Source organism: Mustela nigripes, chromosome 10, assembly GCF_022355385.1.
Source record: "Mustela nigripes isolate SB6536 chromosome 10, MUSNIG.SB6536, whole genome shotgun sequence".
Taxonomy (NCBI): Eukaryota; Metazoa; Chordata; class Mammalia; order Carnivora; family Mustelidae; genus Mustela; species Mustela nigripes.
This window is the reverse complement of record NC_081566.1, coordinates 17,744,342-17,762,099: the sequence shown is the minus strand read 5'-3', so window position 1 is coordinate 17,762,099 and position 17,758 is coordinate 17,744,342. Positions and strand designations below refer to the sequence as shown.

At 49.9% G+C, this 17,758-nt stretch overlaps 1 protein-coding gene across 1 annotated transcript in view; it reads right to left on the bottom strand.

The window, feature by feature from the left end:
- Nucleotides 1-345: 345 nt before the first annotated feature.
- CACNA1E (calcium voltage-gated channel subunit alpha1 E) overlaps nt 346-17,758 on the bottom strand; it is a 494,904-nt gene continuing 477,491 nt past the window's right edge. The window contains exons 42-51 of the mRNA XM_059412718.1: nt 16,341-16,437; nt 14,164-14,269; nt 13,206-13,313; nt 12,563-12,663; nt 12,172-12,278; nt 8,059-8,170; nt 5,095-5,223; nt 3,894-4,074; nt 2,359-2,549; nt 346-888 (exon numbers count right to left, since the gene is read on the bottom strand). Coding sequence (XP_059268701.1) covers nt 346-888; nt 2,359-2,549; nt 3,894-4,074; nt 5,095-5,223; nt 8,059-8,170; nt 12,172-12,278; nt 12,563-12,663; nt 13,206-13,313; nt 14,164-14,269; nt 16,341-16,437 — 1,675 coding nt within the window. The remainder of the gene's footprint in view (nt 889-2,358; nt 2,550-3,893; nt 4,075-5,094; nt 5,224-8,058; nt 8,171-12,171; nt 12,279-12,562; nt 12,664-13,205; nt 13,314-14,163; nt 14,270-16,340; nt 16,438-17,758) is intronic.

Here is a 17,758-nt window from a genome sequence, read left to right as displayed (position 1 = left end):
CCATCCCTCCAAGGCTGACAGCAAAGTGGGAAGGGGCAAGGGGAAGCAAAGCCATCCTCTTGTCCCTCCTGCCACGGGAAGACCCCCCAGCACATTCTCGAATTTCCTTTCCCCAGCAGGAGGCAGGACTTTGGGCAGGGCCCATCTTGCACAGGGAAGTAAAGCAATTTGGTGGGTCCCACGGGTTTTCCTTCCGTCCCTTCCGTTCCTCTTGGCTGATGATGCGCGGTGTCCTTCTGCCTTCCTCCTCCCTCCTCCTCCCCCCCCGGGCAGCACTGGCTTCCCAACTCGGTCTTGGTTTTCTCCGGGTGAGAGAAGAGCATGCATCGGAGGGGGGAGCAGCCTCTAGCACTTGTCGTCTTCTTCCGTGTCACTCAGGAGGTCGCTGACAGCCCCACACATGACGCCCGGCCCGGGCCCCCCACGCCGCCGCCGCCGATAGTGCCCGTTGGGCATCTGCCAGCTGTGCCGCAGTGGCGGGGCGGAGCCGATGGTGTTGGAGCGGCCCAGGCTGGTGGCCACGGCGGCTTCGAAGGTGAGCGTCTCCTCCTCGCCGCAGTCCGAGGCGTGGGAGTCTTCGTGCAGGGCCAGGTAGGGCTCGGAGATGTAGCGCTGTGGGGAGGGGTGCTGGCCCTGCGGGGTGTGCCGGCAGCTGGAAGACTCCACCAGGCTGGCCTCCGTGCTCTCCAGCGCCTGCGAGGCCAGCGGGGAGCCGCCCTCGCTCCCGTCCGCTGGCGGAGAGATGCTCCCGGTGTGGCGCAGAAGGGAGCTGTAGGAGAGGAGGGGCCGAGGCTTGGGGGGGACCGGTGGGAGCTGCCGCCGACTTCGTCTTGGGGTGCTGGTGTCAGAGACGGAGGGGATGGAGCTTTCACTCAGGGAACCTGTGCCCTGCGAGGTGGAACAAATATGGCAGGTTAGACGGTGCCCAGCCTGATCCCCACCTGGGGTCCTCTTAAGGGCCCTAAGCCTCCTGCCTGAGCACCCTTGGAGCCTGGGAGAGGGAGGACTGAGCTGGGGTCCCCTCCACTTGGGAAGGAGGGATGGAAGGAGATGGAGGCGTCTCCACCGTAGAGACCAGGACACGTGAACGTCAACTGCAGCAGCAGACTTGGCAGGTCTGGGCTGGGGCCAGAGACCCTACATATCTAACATGCTCCCCGGCGCAGCGGGACCACGGAGAAAACACTTACAGGAGCAAGGATCGGGAAGCTCTATGTACGTAACAAGGGGCACAGTGAAAGAAAGCCTTGCCACTTCGGAGAAAGACAGCTACACAGAGGGTGAATGGATGCTAAGGGGTTGCTGACTGGGAAATCTTTCCTGGGAAGTGGATCTGAGAGAATGACAGCTACCTTCCCTCGTCTCCACTTTGCCTTCATGTCCTAAGTGGCTGGTAGAGGTTAACTCAGCTTCTCCAACCACATGCTCAGTCGCTGCTTCAGGCCATACTTGACCTGCTTACCTGGACCCAAGGGTCCCTGAGCCCAGCGCTGGTAACCGAACTTTCCGGAAGGTGTTTCTCAAGGTATGTGTGACCTAGGAACCACCCGCTCAGAAGCTCCTGGGGAAGGAGGGATCCTTTCAACCGCAGATTTCTGCTTTTCCCTTTCTAGCTGGTCTCACTACTGAAGAAGAGCCCTCTAGGTCGGGAATATGCAGTTAAAACAAGCTTTTGTGATTCTGTTCACTAAAATTTGCAAGCCACTGCTCGAGAAGAAACTTCTCAACTGCTTCTAAAGTCTACTGTGGTAGACCCTCCTCCCCTCTGCTCACTGCTTGGTGAGGGGGTCTCCCAGCGGGACTCCCAAGCCTTGATGAGAGTTCGGGCTGGGGAGGGAAGAGGAAAGCAAGTCGAGACAATGTTTCCTGTAGCTCTGGTAGTGATTTCTTAGGCAGGGGCTGGAAGGAGAAGGGGGTCTTCTTCTTGGGATGGCTGGAAGCTAGGTAAATGAGGTTGAACTGATCCAAATGATAAATCCTGCACTGAGAGATGAACCACCACTGGAACTGGGGCTAAGGGTCATGCAACTGGTCAAAGAAACTTTTCTGGCTAAAAATGATCCTTTTCTCCTAAATCTGGCTGAGGCATTGGTGAACTGGTGACTCGGTTTCTGAGGACTGAGACGGAATGACCTCTAGATACTATTGTCTTTCTTGGAGGAACTATCTGGTTTCCTGTGAATTCATATCCTCTGTGAGTTTACAAGCAGGAAGCAGCTACTTTCCATGCACAATGGGTATATTTTCCCGTGAAACCAAGGTCTGTGTGGGTGCCGGATGCCCACATTCTGTACTTAATGTTAACAGACCAGCCCTCCCTGTCCTTCTACAGGGCCTCCACTTCCTGTCCATACTCACCGGTCTGTTGGGGGTCTGTGACCTGCCCTCACTGGGAGACCTGGACTGCTGGCGCTCCGGGGACTCCCAGTCGGCCTGGGTCCCTCGTTCCTCTGAGTTGCAGCGGGAGACATCGGGAGAGAGAAGATGCTTTCGCTCTTTCGACCGTCCCCGCTCTCTGCCCCCTGAGCGGTGGGTGTCAGACTTGTGGCCTGGGAGAGAGGACAAAAGCACCTGATCACAACTCTACCCATACTGGCCTCTGAACACGAAGGGATGTCACGTGGCCTGGGTCAGACCGGGCCGCTGAGGAATCCTAGCTTCTCCGGGCATGTCAACAGGTGATTCCCTTTGGTGAAGAGGAAAGTACGCAAGTTGCCATTGGAAAGGTATATACGCCAAAGGATGCATTGGTTCTCTTCTGCTTCTGCTTATGCTAGACACAGTCAAGATAGAATCTTTGCCAACAAGATGGGCCATTCTCTATGTCCTAAACATGTGTGCGTAACTTTTGGGGGAGGGGGAAGGAAGATGGCATCAGTAAAGGGATGGAGGTCAAAGGGTTCAGCCCCATTGAGGATGTCTGGTCCCATTTCTGCCATGTATTGCATATATATGTATCCCTGTGTTATAGGCATGTCACTGCTTTTTGATCGGTTTCCTCAACTAGTAAAATAGAAACCATTAGAAAAGCGTAAGAATGCTTCAGATCCTATCAGGATGACCCTTTTTCTTAAAACAAAACTCAAAAACCTAAAAAAAATCCCAGGTAGCACTATTGGGGTTGAAGCAGAGTTAGCAGTAAGAGCCCAGCCCTTGCCAGGAATGTTTTAGAGACGCCCCTAAGGCAGGGCACCTGGGGGGCTAAGCTGGTTAAGCAGCTGCCTTCGGCTCACATCATGATCCCGGGAGGGCCGCCTTCTCCCTCAGCCCACCACTCTGCCTACTTGCGCTATCTCTCTGTCAAATAAGATCTTTAAAAAAAAAGAAAAAAGAAACTCCCTAAGGAACCGCAGTGCTTTTCCAGGTCATTTGAAAAATCTGTTTTTTAAATCATTGAAGTATAATTAAAATACAAGGTTATATTCGTATCAGATGTACCACAGAATTGATTCAACAGTTCTATACATTTTAATGATTTCTATAGTCCTACTCTGAAAGAAAGAAATTTCAGCCTTTATGATGAATATACAAGACTCTGTTCTAGGATAAGTTAGATAGGGAATGCTTTCCTATGACAAGTTTTTTTTTTTTTTTTTTTTTAAAGATTTTATTTATTCGACAGACAGAGATCACAAGTAGGCAGAGAGGCAGGCTCCCTGCTGAGCAGAGAGCCTGATAGGGGGCTCGATCCCAGGACCCTGAGATCATGACGTGAGCCGAAGGCAGAGGCTTTAGCCCACTGAGCCACCCAGGCGCCCCGAGTGTTCTTTCTTCCCCTGCTCTCCTCAACCTGCACTCTTATCTGAATGCTGTTCCAGTGATTTTCAGTTTGTGTTAGAATTGCTCATCAGCGCAAGAACCAGAAAAGAGGTGAACAGGGAAGTCCCCCTCACCTGAGTCAGAATTCAGGCGATGAGCTGACAGCCTCAGCGAGGAGTGGTAACTCCGACGACGCGACTTGTAGGTGTTTTCACTGCTTCTCTCCATGGAGAATTCCTCCAGCCATGAGGAGTTTGAACGCTTATCCCGAATCGTAGAAAATGAGCGTCTCATGGAGCTGGGATCTGTCACCACCTGGAAACAGGAGCCCCCGGAGGAACATAAAATCGGATTAATTACGGAAAATGTCTACAAGTAAGGAAGAAGCGAGATAGAGATTGTTGAAGGTTGCAAACTGTAACCTGCCTTGAACCCCTTTTGCTCAGACCTTAGCTGGTGGCAAGGGTCCTATGCTATGTTAACTGGACTTCTCCAGGGCCTTTTTTTCACGCTCAGGAAAGCAGGCAGCTAAGTGTACAGTGCAAGCTTCCGCTAGAGTCTTCTACCATAGTGACCCAGCCAGGACCTGCAGTGAACCTTGAGCCACTTTGAAATATGGGAGGGAACTGATCACGAAGTCTGCACCATGAAAGAAGCAGAACTTTGCCTTTTATCTGTTGCTCTCAACAGGGAAGACTGTGCCATGTAGCCCAGGAGCTCAGGAGAGCGCGCAGCTGGGAGGCGTCTCAGAATGCACTGCTGTCTATCATCCATCCCTTCCGCTCCCCAGCCCCACCTTAAACGCTGGCATTTTGATTTGCCACAGATGTTAAAACAGATCCACAAAAACTTCCTGTCTCTGTCAAAACTTGATGTAAGACAGACAGACAGAAAAAAGAAGCCAGGAAAACAGACAAAGAAATGAGGCGTGGCCTGCACTGGTTAGGACAGACGGTCCTGACACAGAGCTGTGTGTACGTAATTGCGTATGTGCTGGGGAAGCCGAGAAAGGTGGAAAGGGGAGGCGGAAACCACAGGGAAAATCCTGGAAAAGATTTCTTGCATGGCTGGCTGAGTCTTGTTGAGAATGTGCAGCCCGTCCGGAAGGAATCACACCGTTTTGCTGGCTAGACTTTTGTGGTTAGGACTTCACTAAAAACACATCGCAGAGGGACGGGCTCTAAACAGAAGGCCCACGAGCCAGATTTTGCTTATACGGAAAGGATGGGGACTAGCTGAGGGCTCACCTGAAAATATCAGATGATTTTTCATAACCCACCACTTCAATACAGTCCAGGATGCCACTACACATGGTAGGTGGTGATAGCTTTTTACCTGGGGATCCACAGTCAGGCGTGGCATAGAGGATGCCCTCCCAGATCCCGTATGCTCCTGGGTGTCCGAAGGAAGGTAGATGCCATGGTTAGAGGACTGCACGCTTTTTAATTCACTAACCTCTGGCTCCTGGAAATAAACACACAGCCAAGCTTGTGGGACTTGGTTCCATCTCATTGCTTCTCACCTCCAGCGGATGATTCTGCCTCCTCCATAACAAGAATGGCTTTTGGAAGAGAGACGTGCATCTTTCAGGTCTCAGATGGCTGGGTATATATGTGTGCATTTTTGTGTGCACAGGCGGTATACCAGATATCCCAAACAGAGCTCTACTGGGGACTGAAAGGTAAAGATTACCTTTTCTAGACAAGTATCCTCTTATCTTACCACTAAGCAGTGCTTCAGATTTTATAGCTTTGTAAAACATTATCAGCCATAATACTTCTTAGATATGTGACGTTTACTCTCTGAAAGTTGACAGTATTTGTTAGGCTTTATTCTTTTAATTGGAAGAAGCAAAGAAATCACTATTCTAAGGAAAAGTCACCAATTTCTGGTGTCAAATATGTCATCTCAAACCTTAAGACCCATGATTTAATTAGCTGAGAACTTTCTTTCTGATTGAAACCATTCAAAAAATGTGACAGATGCCCATTTGTCAGGAATGCTCTTGACTAGTACAGTCTAATAAAAATAGTATGCAAAGTGCCTCTGTAATTTTAGATTTCCTAGTGTCTACATTTTAAAAAGTTTAAAAAATCATTAAATTTAATATTTTATTTAGCCCAATATATCCAAATATTCTTATGTCAACATGTAATCAATCTAAAGCTTGGGATATTTCATGTTCTTTTTGACACCACCACGTCTTTGACAGGACCTGTATTTTCCAACTGCTCAATGGTCACATATGGGTAGTGGTTGTTATTCTGGGCTATGCCACTCTAGAAGGCTGGATTGGAACTTTCTAAGGGGTCAGCTCTTTTAGGGGATTTTCCTGGTTAAAGATTGTTAGTTTGGCAAACATATGTGATCCATGCAGAGAGCTACTGTCCCTGCCTAAAGGGTAGAGTTGTCTTAGAAATGTTTACATGGGCCACCAAAGAGACCTAGAAATATCCTGGACATCTGGAGATTTTACCAGAAAAAAAAAAATCTACTTTATATTTAGAGAATGACACCCTCAAAACCTAGTTGTTTAAATAGGGCCCTGCTGAAGGGAAGGGTACCTGAGACCCTATTCAGCCTCCAAGACCATTTGGCCGGGTGGTTTCTGGTGTGAAGGGGAGGACTGCCCTCATTGGACATGATAAGCATGCTTGAAGAAATTGTAGTGTCTGCTGTACACGCTTTATAAAGCACACAGGTCCGACTTCAAACAGACGTGGCAACAACACTACAGTGTGTGGGGTGTGAGAGGTGGGATAAGACACATGCACGAATCACGGCCACGCCTCGGGATGTGGAGCAGGGGGCCCCAAGGGATGGGCAGGAGTACACAGTGGTGAGCGTGTGGCACGGGCTGACACCTGAATTACAGACACCAGTACTGACAATGAGATGAACACAGATCCAAAAAGTCCTGGCACTACGGCTCAGCCCTGGGGAACCCCCAGAAATAACGATGTAATAAAGCCTCCCTGTGAAAGAAAGGACACATTATTGAGATTTTTCCCAGCCAGACGCATCATCAGGCAGACAAGCTGTAAAATGCTGAGAAGCACTTTTAAGAACCAAATGATCTGTACCAATTAGTCCATGGTGCTAAGTCCCTCCTTAATGAAGGCAGGAAATTAGTCCAAGGATTCCTGCCCACCTTACCAAGAATGCCCAAGGTACTCACACACTGGGAGGGTTTGGTCTAGCCATCTCCCAAACATCTACACAGAATTACGTCTCTGTAGTCACAGGAGACCGAATCACCCATTTGATCTACCCGAGGGTTTTGCTCCCCTCTCCGGGTACCTATACCATCAGACATGCACTGCATAAACAGGCCAGCCCCACACTCCACCCACATCATCCATCCAGGGTGGATCTGGCGTGCACAGTAGCAGTGGAGGAGGTCAGGAGAGAAGCAGAAAGAAAAAAAAACAACCCAGATGAATTATAATCCAATGACACGGAGCTCAGGATAAGCTGTCTCTATGGACTTTCGCAAATGTTGAGTTTTTTCTTTTTCTTTCCATGCTTTCAGGGTAAGTTCAGGAGTGACCCTGATCTCAGGACTCCTGAACTAAGGATAACGGTAAAGTCTATTATCGTTGGGAATCAAAACACAAAGCTATTTAAGCTTTGTATTAGCAAAAGCTAAAGGTCAATGTGCCCTGCCCCTCCCCAAGCTTAAACTTGGTTCAGCAGGTTTCTCAGGAATCTTACCATTTATGCTAATGAAAAACTCTAGGCTCAGGAGAGGGATTTTAAGAACCTCTTAATATGTACTTGATCTACAGAATTGTGACCAAAAGGGTCACATAGAAAAGAGATAAGAGGTTCTTCGTAACTCTTGGCTGACAGCTCATCACAGACACATACGCTCCCCTGAGTTACCTAGGAGGTGGGCATGGCCAGAGGGCACTCCTGTCTTCCTAGAAATATACGTGGGTACACGAAGCTGCCCAGTGGATACCACTCATTCTGATGGCTCATCCTAAGGCTCCACACCAAAGGCAAGATTTTGTGACTCCTGCTTCTACTTTTGCTGCTTATAGGCATACATTAAGAAGTTTTGGCCTGAAGCGATCTAAGTTCCTGCAGCAGGGGGGGCCTCTGGGACTGTTAAAAGCTGCAGAGAACATGAGAAATTTAGCCACGAAAGGAGAGACAGCAGGTAACTGACTGGCAGGACAATTGGAAAGGGTTTTCCTGATAAGCCATAGCTATGAAATAAGATTTGGAAATGAGAGTGGGAGGGATCAGGAAACTAAGGAACTAATTTTGAGGTCATGTAACTCATTCATTCACCAGAGACTGCTGTTCCTGGAACTGTCCGTCATCGGCCGGGTCCATACAAGCCAACTGGAATATTTCCTGAGGGGAGAGCGGACTCATCGAAGGGTATCCACTACGGCCACTCCTGAAAAGCAACGGCAAAGTAAGAAGTAACGTGTACATGAGAGAAAGGAAAAGTCCTGTCATAGCAACCACTACTCATTCCCACCCTAGACAGGACTTCCTTTCCGGCAAGGGCAACACCCGTCCGTATGGGCTGGGTGTGAGGCTGGCGACTGATAGGGGGCTGGACCTTAGAATAAATACGTTAAAAAAAAGGGGGGGTGGGGGCATTGGAAAGGAGAAGCACTGTTTTCAACCTGCATTTGGAACCATTCATCATTCTGCTGGTGACTAGCCTATCTGTGACAAACGACATTATTTGTCACACTCAGCCATATGGAAGACCAAGGCTTGATGACAAACCTGTTTCTGCTCAGTTTCTCGCTTCAGCAGAAAAAAAAATATACTGTAGTTTAAACAGTGAACAGTTTGTTTAAATATTAAGCAGTCATGGTCTTTTAAAAAATTTCCTTGTCTCAGTAGAAATATGGTTTTATTGTGCCAACATCTTTGGCCAAACTAAACAATTCAATGCCGTGAACATCTCTTGAAGGACAACTCGGTGCCAGACACCATGTCTGTTGGTTTAGGAACTGGGTGGAAGGAGCTCAGAGGTGGTGGGGAGGAGCTGGTCACTTCTGGTTTGATTGTTATGGAGGAAGATACTTAAATGGTGATGACGTAAGAGGCCTCTGAATGAAAGCTATGGTGAGCTATCCCAGTTTAAACCACTGTTGGGTACTTGCGGATGCTCTTAGCCAATGGAATCCATGGGGCTGGTTAGGAGAAAAAGAGGTAGCCACTCTCTCCTGAGATGATGCCTGTTGCTGCCCTTCAGGGCTATTAGCACATTAAGAAGTGCCCTCTGACCTACTCAGGAATGCAGAGTAAGCTTCCTGAGGGTGAGCAGAGGGACAGTGGCTGTGGACAGGGCCAGAGCTCTCAGTGATGGTGGAGCTGGAAGGGAGGGTTGGGGCACCATCTCGTGCTTCAAGGAGGGACAGTTCGTAGCTGAGAGTCTTGAACTCATGAATGCATCCGCTAGAAAATCTGAGGCATGAACAGACTTACTTACAAATAATCGATAGGCACAATCTTACCTTGACTGGGATCACAGGGAGAGATCTGAAGAGCAGAAGAGAGTCACCCCACCTGTCCCCTTGCTGCCAGGAGGATGTTTGCTGAATTTTCACAACTGCTACAGAGCGACCTGATATTTAAATGACCTGCTTTCATGCCAGTTCTCTTCCTCAGTGTGCCTTCTCCTGAGGGCCACTGGGAGCAAGATGGACACTGCTCTCTCAGTAACCAAAGAATCCCCAATAGGGACTGAGGACCCTTGGGATGGCCAAACAACCTCCGAGAGTTGAATAATTTGAAGCGAGAGTGACTTCCTCCTTGGAAAAACCGCGTCTGGATTCTGTTAGGATCAAGTCTGGAACTCGGCCTCTCCTGATCTAGTTCCTGCTCTGCCTTCTCGTGCCCTTTACCTCCTGCACCTGAATTTCAGACACACTGGACTCTCTTAGTTCACTGAATGGGCCCGCCTGGCTTCTCTCTGCCTCAAGATGTCAATACGAGCTGTTCCCAGAGGGCAGAATGCTTCTCTCCAACTCCCCTGCCCTCTGCAAACTTTTTTCAGGTTAGTTTGAATTCATCCTTCAAAATTCACTTTGTTCAGGAAATGCTCTCTGATATCTCCCTCCCCCCTCCCCCCAAGCTCCCCCACCCCCCACCAGAACAGAGGTGGACTCAGATTATGCCACACGCTTTTCTTCCTAGGACAAATCACCAAAAATCACTTTTCTTCTTTCCAATAACTCCATTTCGGGACTGGCTTTCCACCAGGTGTAAGCTCAGCGAGGGCAGAAGGTCCTGAGGACCCGGCCGGATATTCTACCACTGCCCCCTCTCGGGAAATGTGCCAACATCCACCAAAAGAAAGTGCTGGGGGGCGCCTGGGTGGCTCAGTAGGTTAAGCCTCTGCCTGCAGCTCAGGTCATGATCCCAGGGTCCTGAGATCGAGCCCCACATCAGGCTCTCTGCTCAGCAGGGAGCCTGCTTCCCCCTCTCTCTCCCTGCCTGCCTCTCTGCCTGCTTGTGATCTCTCTCTTTCTCTCTCTCTCTCTCAATCTGTTAAATAAATAAATAAAATCTTGAAAAAAATCAAAAGACTTATGCTGGAAACTTGTGGGTCATCATCCCCCGCCCCCGCTCTCCTTCACTCCCTGAGGCAAATCAATTACCACATCCCATCCAGTCTCCCTACTGATAATATTTCAAGTCTGAGCATCTCTCCCCATCTCCATCCTGTTAGTCCAAGCCACAGTCATTAATAATTCACATAATTGCAGTCTCATACTAAAAGCAATTCTGCCTTTCAAACTGCCCCCCTCTCATCCACATCCACACCGGTTTCAAGAATCATTGAAAAGCTCAAGTCTGATCATGTCACACTGATGAGTAAAACTCCACGATCCTCAGATAAACCCTCACTCCTGTATCCTGTTATGCTTCCCGTGCTGGCCTGGATGGAGCTTATCACCCCAGCTCTCTGTGCTCCAGCCCTCCTGATGACTTTCAGTTTCCTGGGGCTTCCCCCCCTTTTGCCCCTCTTGAAGACTACGCCTTTGAGTCTCACTTAAATGTTATTTGCACAGGGAGGCCTCCCTACACCCCAGAACCGCTGTGTTGCTTCCTTTCCGTGGTATCACATGAGGCTACCCTTTCTGCATTGTAATCTTCCTCCTGTGTTTAATTTCTTTCTCAAGATTTGTCTCCATGGGGGCTTTGATCATGTTGACAGCTAACTCCCCAGTGCCCGAGACAGCTCTTCTGTCATCAGGGAATGTAATAAATATTGGTCAAATCAAGAAGTACATGAATCAATTAACACAGGGAGGAGTTGGACTGATGCTTTGATGTGAGATAATATGTCAAATTGTTGGGGTGCGAGAGATCCAGGTGGAGGTGTGTCCTCTCTTTCTAAACCAAGGCCCTTGTAAAACACTGTACTTCCCCTGAGAAGTATCCACTGCTTCAGCCATGCCCCCTTCCTGCACAGACCCCAGACACACATCTCCTGGTTTTCTACAGACAGGAGAATCCATACCTTGCTACTATATCACATCAGATAATCTGTAAAAATGAACAATAGCCTTGGTCATTATGTTGGTCCTTTGCTTCTCTTGCAAATGTGCTGGATTGTGACCTCTGAAATGAATGCTTTTCAAAAACAGGTGTCCAGCACCACAGGCTGAAAGGAATTCATGGTGTGAGAAACTCCAAATGGCATTCTGACAGAGGTCTCATCCCCCAGCCCTGATTTCATTCCCCTGATAACTGCTGGGGTTGAGTATTTAGTGATTATTGGTTCCATGGGGATGAGGATTGGGTTAATCCCAACCACAAAAACTCACTTGCCTGGGGTAGAGAGATTTCTGCCCTTTGGGTACTTGGACAAGCCTGCTGATGTACAGAAGGTTTAGGTTACAATGAGGTATGGCTGCTATAGGAATCATGTATGACCAATGACCAAAGAGGAGACTAAGGTTTGCAACTCAGAAGAGTTGGCAAATTCCTTAACTGAGGTTTTTTTGTTTTGTTTTTGTTTTTGTTTTGTTTTGCCTGCTCTAAGGTTCCTTTTCTTCATTACAGATAACAGCGCAGTGGGAATATTCTGGAGTTAGGAAGAACAAACCTAACTTCTAGTTCAGCTTCACTAGCCACATGGATGTGGGGAACTTACTTAGTCCCCAGTTTCTTATCTGAGGCGTGAATGCACTAACACAAGCCCTTCTTCTTTTGTCCATTCACAGTGCTCTCCCTCGAGCTGGCCCCAGAACTGAACATGCTATTACCCCTGCTCAATAGCCATTTTAAAATAAAAAATATGGTTTTCTCATGCTCAGAGAAAGGATCACTCGGCTCAGACTATGATTTCCTGGGCACTTCTGGGCCTGCACCATGGTGCTGGTGCCAGAAGCAGGAAAGGACAGCTGGGGAGCCCTTGGTTATACTCACAGGCCTGAAACAGGGTCTTGCTGGAGATAGGGCAGGGCTTTGGCATTAGCAATGATCTCCTGAGGCAGAGATGAGGGCTCCATGCGCTGGAACATGGGTGCATTTTTCTGTGTTAAAAGCAAGAAGGAGGAAAAAGGACTCAAGTGATGACAGGGTCTACCAGCAGGGGACCGGGGATCCCATTTACTTGGGTAAGACAGGATCATGCCTGATTCTCTGATCTGGGTTTCTAATCCCCAGCACTAGAAAGTTCCTGGACCCCGCACACTAGCCTCTGCTTCCGAGCATTTGTAGGGCACTGTGCCCCAGGGAGGTGCAGGCTTGGCCCTAGAGGGGCCCTGTAGTAACTCCTCCTGGTGCCCCCACCACGGCCACTGTCAGTGACCCTCACCTGCTCTTCCAGCTGCTGCCTCTGCTTTTTCACCTTACTCTGCTTGTAGTAGTCCATGATCATCATTGCGGCATAGATTTTGCCCACAGTCAGGTCCGAGGCTAGAACCACAAAGGTGGCATGGAAGGGAACAGGGAAAAGACAGGTGGCAGAGAGTGAGGACCACTCGCAAGCTTCCCCGCTCTCTGCAGCAGGTTTGCTCCCTCTGCCACCCATCTATAGTTCACATTCATGGAGAGCGCCACGTGTGCCCGACCCTGGGGATACAGAGTGACGAGGTCCCAGATCTGCCCTCGGAGAACTTCCACTGCCGCGGACGATGAGGATATTGATGAGAAAGAGTAAGATAAGAGTAAAGTGTCACCTCCACTGATCTAGATTCCCATCTCTAAGTCACAGCACCCTCATTCCCAACTACGTGAAGGTTTGCTGAACCCTATCATGTACCGGGAGAGCTCTGTGCCCGAGAAGTTTAACCCACAACTACAGTGACCTGTCTTGAAAAACTGTTTTCAGTGCATGCAGAAGGGATTAAGAAGTGAGGGATCTGGGATTCCTAAGGATAGAAGAGCACCCTTTCCTTATCTCTTTGGTCACTTCCTGTTCCCACAGAGACAATGCAACCCAGGAGGAGACCCCGCACCTTTGGGCATGGGCACAAGCAGATCTAGCATCTTCTGGGACAGGTGGGGCCAGATGGCCAGGGTCTCCTTTTGTAGCTCTGAGTCTAGCTGCTGTCTGTCTGCACCACCTAGAAGATAAATTTTAATAAATAGGAAAGACACGCAAATACCAAGGACTGAGGGAGTAGGTCGGGGCGGGAGCTGAATCAGCAGGGCCCCTCATATGGTCACTGGAAGTTCTGGCACTGAGTGACTGTGGATCTTATAACACCAGGTCTTTCTGCTGAAGAAGCAGAACACAATTTGGCTCTCCTTTTCAGTGACTCAGGGATATCCTGCCACAGAGATCTGAGGCCCCGAGACCAAGAGCAGCTTCCTTATTCATTTGAAACACCTCCCAAGTGCTTAATACATCAGAGGAAAAAATGAAAAGAGCCATAAAGAGACTCCCCTGCCTCATGAGATGTACATCAATTCTTCCAGTGACTCTGAGTCCCTGGTCTGAGTGACCTGAGTTTTGGATCAGGCGAGAGCAGGAAGGCTGGAGGGCCATCTGGAAGTAGTAAGCCTGGTCTCTCTCCTCAGTCACTGCAAAAGACATGGAGAGGAGCAAAGTGCTGCCCTCTACAACTCCAGCTGCGAACCTTCCGGGGCATCAGAGATACCAATAAGGAAGAAAGGACGGAATCAAAAGTCTTGTGCTCAATGAGCAAAGACTTCTAAAATGCCTACTGTGTACCGGACCCGGAAGACTGCAGGCTGGTAAAGCTGAAAGGAGCCTTAGAGATGATCAAACCATTCATTTTTCCAGGAAGAGATGACAAACATTATAGTCACCAAGTCAGAGGTGAAACTAGGACCCTATAGAGCTGATTTCCACATCACGGCGTTGTCAGATGGATCCGAGTTCGAACATCTCCATCTTGTGCCCGCCTTGGGGGAGTCGTTCCAGAATCCCGTTTTCCCTCCCCGGCTCACCTTTGGCGATCTTGATGTCCAGAGCTGTCCGGATCAGAGCCATCAGTGTGGACGTGAAGTGGACCGTCATGTCCTCAGCCACTGGCATATTCATCAGGACCAATCTCTGTGCGAAAGAGAGGAAACAAAACAGCAGGAAGAAAAAAAAAATACCAAAAGAAACCTTGGTGAGAAGTGAAGAAAGGTCAGGGGTCAAATGCAGAGACAAAAAAGAAGGGCAAGGATTCCCTGTCCCTGATCCTACCTCTCCCCTGCTGCTCACTTCAGGCGCATGCACGACTGCGTAGTAAGCCAGTTTTTTTCCTCTAGCAATATCACCAAATTCCCAAAAGTCATTCTTCAGGACTCCTCTACGGTCCTAAGAATGTCTTTAGTAGGGACGGAAAGTGATTTCTCAGAGAAGTGGCTCGGAGAAAATGGTCAGCTCTAGGAGGTGACTCCATTCCCAGATTCGAGGCTGCCGTTCCCCTTTGTCCCCCAGACACCCCCAAAGCTCACATGGAAAGACAGTGATGGGGGAGATTTCGCTCTGCTTATCTGACTTGAAAGATGCATCCTGATGCCCCCTTTTTTGAGTCTTTAAAAGGTGAAATTTGCCAGCACATGACTAAACATGCATAAGTCCAACTTATCCAAAGGATGAGGTGGAACAGGATAGAGAAGGGGAAAGAGTGCAAACAGCGTCTAGGGGAAGAGGCTGGGCAGTGCGGAGGAGAGAGGATGAGAGAAGGGTGACCAAGGCAGGAGCAGAGTGGGCAGGCCTTGCTCCCCTCGCCCGAAGGAAGGGATCAAATTGAAATGGCCAAATCCACTTTCCAGAGAGTGTCTTGCTTTTGGAATCCTTTGACTTTTCCTCCAGGCCCCACACCCCCTCTCCCACCAAGCTTCATCCCAGAAATTCAAAGAACTTAATACCACACCCCACCACCTGGTCCTTTTGGATGTGGCCATCATGAGCAAAAAGGATGCCAGCCTGTGAGCTGTGCATGGAGAGCCATGTCCTGGACCCTAAAGGGCCCTGTTCCAAGGAGATGCTCTCTGGAGCCGTACAACTTGGAGGTAGAAGCAGCAGAAGGTCCTCTGGCAGAACCACCAGCCTAGCAGGGAGGGACGTGTCTCTTCCCAAGGCAGGATCTTTAATGCTCCATTGGAACATCTCGCCTAATGTGATTCCACAGACACGGTGTCTTAAGAGTGTAAAGTCAATTTCTTGTTTGTATCTGAGTGCCATCTCTCTCCCACTTCCTTAAGCTTCTAGATAAAGTGGCAACACTGCTGGGGTGCATTCCTAGATGAAGGAGCTCCAGAGTGCTGGGTCAGTCTAAACACCATACAGTAACTATTACTAACAGGTGGAGAAGAAAAGCAGACCCCAAAGCTCTGAGTACCCTGAGAGCAGGTGACTTCCCATATACAATGCTGCTCTGAGCAGGCTATGGGGAATCCTCCCGTGACTCCAGGGCCAGGCCCCATCATCAGTCATGCCAAGAATGCAAGTCTAATGTGGAGGGCAACTTGTGCCCATTGTCACCTTTCCCCTTGTACTGACAAGAGAGCCCAGCAGCTGGGCCAGTAGGGGAAGGGAGCTGGATCCTTCCGTGTGTGTCACGGAGGTATGTTCTCCCCTTTATTTGATACCTAGAAGGAACCATGCCATGGTTCCTTCCTACGTCAAAGGAGAAGAAGTTTGTTAAGAGTTTACCCCTCTCCTAAAAAATTCTTGAACCACGTTTAGACAAATTTCTGTATTTATTTTCTTAGCTTATCTAATTGAAGATTTTGTTTTATGTATAGGCTCTGATAGGAGTTTTGCTATAAGGCTTCCTTCTTGCCCATATATGCTATCTTGCCGGCCACCACTCAGCCTCCTCTGAGGGAACACGCTACTTAACACTTCCTTCCCAGTAATCTGCCCACAAGAAGCCACACGCTTGGAGAAACGCAGACTCACCCATACCACGCCCCAAGGTGCAGAGTCTTGCCAACCGTGCTTTGTAGTGTTCTAGGACTCTGTACTTCCAGGAACCTTCCTTGCCCTTCCATCTCATGGTTTCTTTTCCCCTCGGTTCCCTCCTCCACCACTCCAGCCCGGCGTCCTCCCCATGTTCTGGCCTCCCCACAGCGGGGCCCCAGTTCCTGTTGGTCTCTAGCCCAGAACAAAGGAAGGGGTGGTCTACCTTATATGCCACTTTGGAGGGACATCTCTTGCCGAGGCCTAGCGGTGGTGACATGAGAGTCAGCATTTCATACATCTCAGTGTAATGGATGCGGCCACTGCTCATGGAGGGGTGGGAAGTGGGGGGTGGGGGTCGGCGGGGCAGGAAGGGTGACGGGGAAAGGAACAGGAAGTGGGGAGAAGGATGCAGACGGGGAGGAGAGGAGAACAGGCATTCCCAGAGAGCCAAAACAAAACAAACAAAATAATACAGAAAACAGGAGAAGAGAAACAAAACAAAATGGACAAACAGAAAAAGAACAGGAAACCTGTTAATCAAGGCAAATCATACGTGTGACTCTGTCCTGGTGCGGATTTATATCACGCCCCACACAGACCCGGGAACGTTGGTGGCAACCTTTTGGTCCCTCTGGCTCTGTTTTTCTCCTCCTGGATGACCAGGACCCTACTTGGCTGTTCACGCTACCCATCCCCCATTCAACACAAGCCTGTGTGCAATTCCCAGGGCTGTGTGTGAGTGGTATAAAACGGATAGACGGTGCTCCAGCCACGGGTTAGGACTCCTGGCCCCAGTGGCGATGGGGTCCCCGACCCGGAAGGCAGGCCCTTCTCCTCCCCTCGACCCACAGGTGGAACATCGTGTATCCCTCTCTGCGGTGTGTGTGCAGCGGGAGGTGGCAACTTGCACTGGAAGTGGTGGGCTGCCCTTTCGCATCGGCCCCGTTGCTTCCACCTGGCTTTGCGGGGGAGAGCGCTCCCTCCTCCCAGCATGCCCCTGGCCGATGGCATGCTGGGGACAGGAGAAACCAAACCAGGAGGAGAAAGAGCATCTTGCATGCCATGCCGCCCTCCCGGCTCTCCCCACATGCGGCTGCAGGTTTCACTGGGGTGCAGTTTAAAGAGTCTCAGCGGAGGCAGCTGTTTGGCCTGCTGGGGACGGGAGTCAGTGTGTCGCCACCCTCAAGCCAGCTCCTTCCCGTTGCCCTCGCTGGCCTCGTCCTGGCCCTACTACGTCTTCCGCCAGCTGTGGGACCGTGCTATGCCCAGAGAGCACCCCCTTCCTGCCGGCAGCGCCAGGAGAGGCTTCCTTCTCTAAGTGGCCTTGGCCTTGGACGGCGGCCTGGCAGAGCCACTCCTGTTCGAGTTCCCTGGGGCAGGCAGACTTGCAGAGGGGGTCCTGTGTGCTCCTGAGCAACGTCCTTGGTCTCACAAGCAAGCAATGATGTGGCAGTCAGGACAGGCCCCTTGTTCCCCTTAGCAGTCCGTGGAGGACGCTAAGGCAAGGCATCCGCTCAGGAGCCCTCCGTCACCTACAGACCCCTTCCCAGACCCCCTGAGCTGCCGCGTTCTTCCACACGCCACCGAGGCGCCCCCCTCTTACCACTCCCCTTCAGCTCTCAATCCTCTTGGTTTCTCACT